Source organism: Bufo bufo, chromosome 8 (assembly GCF_905171765.1).
Source record: "Bufo bufo chromosome 8, aBufBuf1.1, whole genome shotgun sequence".
Classification (NCBI taxonomy): Eukaryota; Metazoa; Chordata; class Amphibia; order Anura; family Bufonidae; genus Bufo; species Bufo bufo.
The window spans coordinates 7,996,790-8,003,034 of record NC_053396.1 but is presented as its reverse complement, the minus strand read 5'-3'; the positions used below and the strand labels follow the sequence as shown (position 1 = coordinate 8,003,034).

The window sequence follows — 6,245 nt, the reverse complement described above, 5'->3', positions numbered from 1 at the left end:
GCTTCCCTCGCAGGGCTGTCTTATGGCAGCCTGTTTCTGCTGCTGCAATGCTGTCTAGTATCAATGGCCGCTGGTGCCCACAGAAAGCTTTACAGGGCAATGATGGGGATAGTTGTTCATCTGGATCGATCTAAGCGACCATGGCCAGCATTGTTTTTTCTCAAAATTTGCATTCCCCACGCATTTGTAAAACTACGACTCCCATCGTCTCCGGTTAGGAGCGCCACTCTACGTCCCGTACCATGTTCTATGACGTCCGTCCAGGGTAATACATCTGGCTTACATTTCCGCAACCTTGACTGATTGCAGCTTGGATGACCAACCACTTTTTGTGCATTCTGCTTATACCCTCAAGGATACGAATTAGTCGGCCATGCTCCTGGCAGGGTAAGGGTTAACCCCTTAATGACTAGCTCGGTCTCCAAGAGGTTAAAGGTCTGACAGGTGATACCTGGGCTGTTTCTCACTGTTCTGTCTCTTTAGCACCCTCTGGCCAATAAAATGTCCTCTCTTGATGCACAATTTGGTGTCCTGGGTGGTGGGGGGGAGTAAGGAGCCTGGTGGGCTCTGAGCCGGCTGGATGGACGACTCTCTGTCCATTACTGCCCTCTATCTTCAAAGAGAAGAAAGACAGGCGCCCGGCCACCGTCCTCATGTCAGGGAGAGAACAGGGGGAAGGATCCCCTCTGAGTCCTCTGTTCCCTTTCTGCCCGGAAATATAGAGATATGACACTCTTGCTTCATGCGCGGTGATGTCACTGGTCCCAGAGGGCTAATAGGATGCAGCCGGCCCATAGCCCTGCTTCATCGGGATGTCTTTACACATAGGATCCGTAATCACAGGCGAATATGGAGCCCGTGGTGCCAGCACCATCCGTGGAAAACCACTGATGTCTGAATACACACATTAAAGTCAGTGGATCGGTGAGCGTGGAGACCACGGACAGCACAAGTGGAGGTCCGAAAAAAATGCATCCAAATGCTGCAAAAAACACAACTGCAGCCCGAAATCCGCGAGTCATTCCCGGCAGAATCCGCAGCTGTTAATTTGACTGCAGATTTGGACTTCCGCAGCTTGTAGATGACATTCATTTGCCTGCTGCTGAATTCTTCTGTGCAAATCCGATCAGAAAACGCGCAGCGAATCCGTTCTGCGTGCATTGGCGCTTATTTTATTCAATTACCAGATCGCAAGGCACCCTTTAGGGTTGGGGTCTACACGTTACCGCATGTGACTGAAACTCCGCCCACCTGCCGCAGCCAATGGCAGCATGAATTTGCAGCTAATACGGAGGTATTACTTATAATCGTGCGGCCGCGGTTATCAGCCCGACCTTAGGCTTCTCTTAGGGCTCGTTCACACGAACGGATTTTGCGTTCCGTATACGGGCCGTTTTCTGCATTCCGCATACGGTCCGTATACAGAACAATTCATTTCAATGGGTCCGCAAAAGATGCGGACGACACTCTGTGTGCTGTCCGCATCCGTTGCTCTGCACAAATGATGAGTCCTGACCTATTCTTGTCCATTTTGCGGACAAGAATAGGCATTTCTATAATGGGCCTCCTGTTCCGTTCCGCAAATTGCGGCACGGTCGCGTAAACGAGCCCTTACGCGCCATTGACGTGTGCTGTCCGGTCACGTATCCATTGACTGTAATGTGTGTATTCACACATCAGTGGTTTTCCACGGACCGCCGACACCATGGATGCATGCCTTTTTTCCGTGATTACGGATACTTCACGCACGTTATATTCTATGGGTCAGTGAAAAACACAGAACACGATGCGATCCGTGTTTTTCACGGATCGTTCCTTAGCAGCGTCTGTGGAATATGGATGACACACGGAGGGTAAAAAAAACGGACACATCACGGAAGTATGAATGAAGACTTATGCTCTTCCCAATTCCCAGGCCCCCATATTTTTTTCATTCATTTGAAAAAAATAAAATAAAAAAAGGCTATTCCTTTAATCCCCCCCCCCCAAAAAAAAATAATAAATTTAAATATTTCTGTATTGTTACATATTGTTACAAGTGATTTACAAAGTAACACTGGGCCAGTCCAGTTCTATACTGATTCTGAGGGTCCATTTGAGCACCCCCTCAAGGACTGTGAAGACCCCCCGGGAGGCACAGGTTAGGTGAGGGTTGGGGGGCAGCTACCAGGGGGCGCCCCCTCTCCTCAGTGCGTGAGAACTTTTGTCACTCTCCCTAAACTCAAACTTTCAGGCCCCGCCCAGATTCTCAACGTTCCACTCTTGTGGGTTGGCTCAGGGGGGTGGGGGCGGCCCCACGTGGGCTCTCGGCCAATAGGAAGGCAGGACGGCGGAGTATTGTGATGCAAATCAGAGTCTACCTAAAAGGGGCCGCGCAGCCCGGAGCCCAGTCAGACCTGCAGCTTCCAGCGGCAGTAGCTCTCCATGCCTGCCGGGAGGACAACCTGCACAGTCCCGGAGTAGTCCCTCATAGCGCTGGAGGACGAGTGGAACCCTGCCTGGATCAGCAGCACCCAGGGGAGCAAAGCCTTGGATTCCCGGTGACTACAGTGCTAGTAAGAAAGGGGTGGACAAGCCTTTACTGGTGGAGTGGTATTCATTGCATCCTTGTCCTGAAACTGGGATTACTGCAAGTGCTCCCTTCCAGGCCTCCTGCATCCAGCTGTGCACCCTCTGTGCAAGGAGTTACAGAGAGAGGGGAGGTCCTGGATCTTCTACAGCCACTCAAAGAGACTAGCTGACTACTGGATCTTGGATGTGGGCTATTTTCTGCAAAAACCTAACCACCCCGTCTTCAAAATCCTTTCTACCTTGACCCCCATCCTCCAAAGAGACACCTGGAGTCAGCATCCTCTGACCAGACCTTTCCAAGTGGAACAACATCTTCAGAAGAACCTCCATCCTCTAAAGGGACCTTTCCAGGTGGACCTCCATCTTCTAAAGAGACCTTTCCACCTAAACCCTCATCTTCTCAACAGACCTTTCCATCTGGACCTCCATCTTCTGAAGAGACCTTTCCACCTAAACCCTCATCTTCTCAAGAGACCTTTCCACCTGGACCTCCATCTTCTGAAAAGACCTTTCCACCTGGATCTCCATCTTCTAAAGAGACCTTTCCACCTGGACCCACATCCTCTGAAGAGACCCTTCCATCTGGATCTTCATCCTTTGAGCAGACCCTTCTTTCTGGGCCCCCATCCTCCGAAGAGACCCTTCCACCTGGAGCTCTCCCAACCATGAGCCAGACAGAAGTATCCACCTGCTCCGTTCCTCACACCCAACGGGTCTTCCAAGAAGCTGTGAGGAAAGGGAACACTAAGGAACTCCACTCCCTCCTCCAGAACATGACCAACTGTGAGTTTAATGTCAATTCCTTCGGTCCAGAAGGTCAGACGGCCCTTCATCAGTCCGTCATTGACGGGAACCTGGAACTGGTGAAACTTCTGGTCAAGTTTGGGGCAGACATTAGACTGGCCAACAGGGATGGCTGGAGCGCCCTGCACATAGCGGCCTACGGTGGCCACCAAGACATTGTCCTCTATCTCATCACCAAGGCCAAGTACTCTTCCAGTAGCCGGTGACTTGCCCGTAGGACGCTTCGAGACTTTTCCATCACTTCCTGTTTTTTGGGGGTTTTAATCAAATTTTTTTTGTTCTTTTTATGTCTTAATTTTTTGTGTTTTTTCTTTTTTCCAGTAAAGAGGCTGCTCTGCTTTATGCTCAAGATTTGAGGGGGCGATCCCCCCCTCCCCCAGATTTCTGATCATTGGATCTCCTCCTATTCCTTTTGGTTACTAAATCATGGACACTTTGGTCTTGATATGATGTTTTCGCCACGTCAATGAGGAATTTGTTTTTAGGTACAACCGAAAGATTGTGTTGTGTTTTGGGTTTTTATATGAAAATAACAACTCCTGCCTCTTCATTGTATATGTATGTTTTATTTTTATTTTCTAATTGACATGAAAAGCTGCTGTTGGTCTCCAGGTTTTAGGAAGTTTGGGGCCCACAAAGACCTATTAATTCCTATTATTTGTCCATTTTTATTTTTTAACTTTTTTTGGTCATCTACCTCGACTCTTAGCACAGTATTCAAAAAACCAGCACCAGATACTGTATGCTGCACTTGTAGGTTATCTGTTCTGTGTCCTTCCATTGCCGTGACATGCCCACGTCTAGATTATCTTTCCCATCCTTTTAATATATTTTAACATTTCAGTGGTAAATGACCCCCCCTTCCCCTCAGGACCCCAAAAGTATTCAGCCAGAAGTGTAAACTTTTGGCACTGGTACAACCCAAGAGATGAGTCCATTTTGACTCCCCTCCTATTAAATCCTTAAATTTCAAAAATATTCACGCCCCATTCCCCCTCAATTATTATTATTATTTTTTTTACCCATAGATATGTCAAGTAGAATTTTGGACAGAGAAGACTTGAATATTGAAATATCAAATTTTTATATATATTTTTTGTTTCAATTTTTCTGGTAGATTTCTACACGGATACGATAGCGTGTAGAATTGCCACATTCTTGTTTTGCACAGGCGAGATAGCGCAAGGGCTCCCCCTGCTGTATGGAAAGTGAGTTGCAGGATTGTGAATTTGACCTGTTGACTGCTGACTTTAGATGAACCACAGATGAGATGAGGATTTTTTTTTTAAGTATTTTTTAATGTTTGTGCTTTTTTTTAAATTTTTTTAAATAAAAATTTTTGCGAATGGGACGAAGGCGACTTTTGAAGTGCGTGTGTTTGGGATTGGACCGGTGCTGCTTTAGTTTAAAGAAAAAATGTAAAAAATTGCATTGCAGATGGATCTGATTAGAGGTTGCAGATGAGGCGTGTTCGCGTGTTTGCGTGTTGTGTGTCTTGTGGTTTGTCTGCACTAAAGACGCATCTTGTTTAGGTTTCCGTGGGATCCCCAATCACCCTAAAGCCATTTTTTTTTTTGCATTGTCGACGAGCCTCGAAATCCAGATGTGCAAAAAAATAACGACCCACAATTTTTTATCTGCAAAACTTTTTTTTTTTTTTTTTTTAGTAATTTAAAAGTATTTTCTAATTATTTTCAAGGCCTCGCAGACACGAACCAGTGTCGTTTTTGTAAATGCCGTGTTCAGTTGCACGGTTCACGGCGCTGTCCTGCACGCAGGTTTGTCGTAAAGCTCCGCCTCTGCTCTTACAAGCAGACAAATCCTTTGGCTGGACAGAAATCCCCGAACCACATAAACCATGGCAAATCCTTGCTCAAGGTCCCTTTAAGCATTTTTTTTTTTTATATAGTGTAGAAGTGAAAAAAAAGTTAAAGTTGAGGTGTAAACTTTTTTTTTTTTTTTAAGAAAAAAAAAAAGTCTGGTTGTGCTGAATTTTCAGCATTCTCTCTCCTTAATCGGTCTACGTTGCTAGGCTGGCGTATTACTTGGCACCGATATTGTTTCTGTGCGATGGTTTTAAGTGGGGTGGGGGGGTGGGTGGGGGGGGCAGCTGCAGAGGAAAGAAAAATAAAATAAAATTAAAGGGTCTGTGGGAGAAAGGGATAGTTTGTATTAAAAAAATGGAAAAAAATATAGAGCTTGTTGCACATATTCAAGTGGATCTGCCACCAGTAATGTCATAATATTTATGATGTAATTACTCCGATGTTCATCCCAAAGAGTTTAACTTTTTTGTTTTATATATTTTTTAATAATTTTTTTCATTATTATATCTGACTGTGAAATTTGGACATGGTTTGCAGTTCTTTAACAGCATTTCTTTTTTTTCTTTTTGTGGCTGGGATTAAGATATTCGTGGTTGCCATATGTTCTCAAATTCAGCTCTCGTCGCCAACCCTCCCGCCCCCGCTCCCTTTCTGCTGCATTGACCCTGCATGCCACCACTGGACTCGCTCTGCGTAAGGAGCAGGTGCACAGGGTGACTTCTGAATGGTCTGTACTATTTCACTTTGTCTTCTCTTCTTCTTCTTCTTCTTTACGTTGTGCCCCCACCCCCACCCCCACCCCACCGCCTATTTTACATTTTTTTTTAATTTTAATTTTTTTTAAATAATTCTTGGGATGAACAGGACGGTGTGTGGCTGTAATCTGCTCCAGAAAGGAGTCGTTCTGTGATCAATTATGTTCTAGATACGGAAACATTTTTTTAATTATGTTAATTAAAGTTATAGGCTTATATTGAAGCTGTGTTCTTGAGATCGCCATGTTGTAACTGGATAAAAGAGAGAAAAAATGGAGAAAAAAAAGTC

The 6,245-nt window shown here is 45.5% G+C and overlaps 1 protein-coding gene across 1 annotated transcript; it reads left to right on the top strand.

Moving 5' to 3' along the window:
* The first annotated feature begins 2,787 nt into the window (after positions 1-2,787).
* LOC120977388 (NOTCH regulated ankyrin repeat protein) lies at positions 2,788-6,003 on the top strand. The gene has a single exon (XM_040405315.1). The coding sequence runs from the start codon at positions 3,237-3,239 to the stop codon at positions 3,579-3,581; it is 345 nt and encodes a 114-aa protein (XP_040261249.1). The 5' UTR covers positions 2,788-3,236; the 3' UTR covers positions 3,582-6,003.
* The last annotated feature ends 242 nt before the right edge of the window (positions 6,004-6,245 follow it).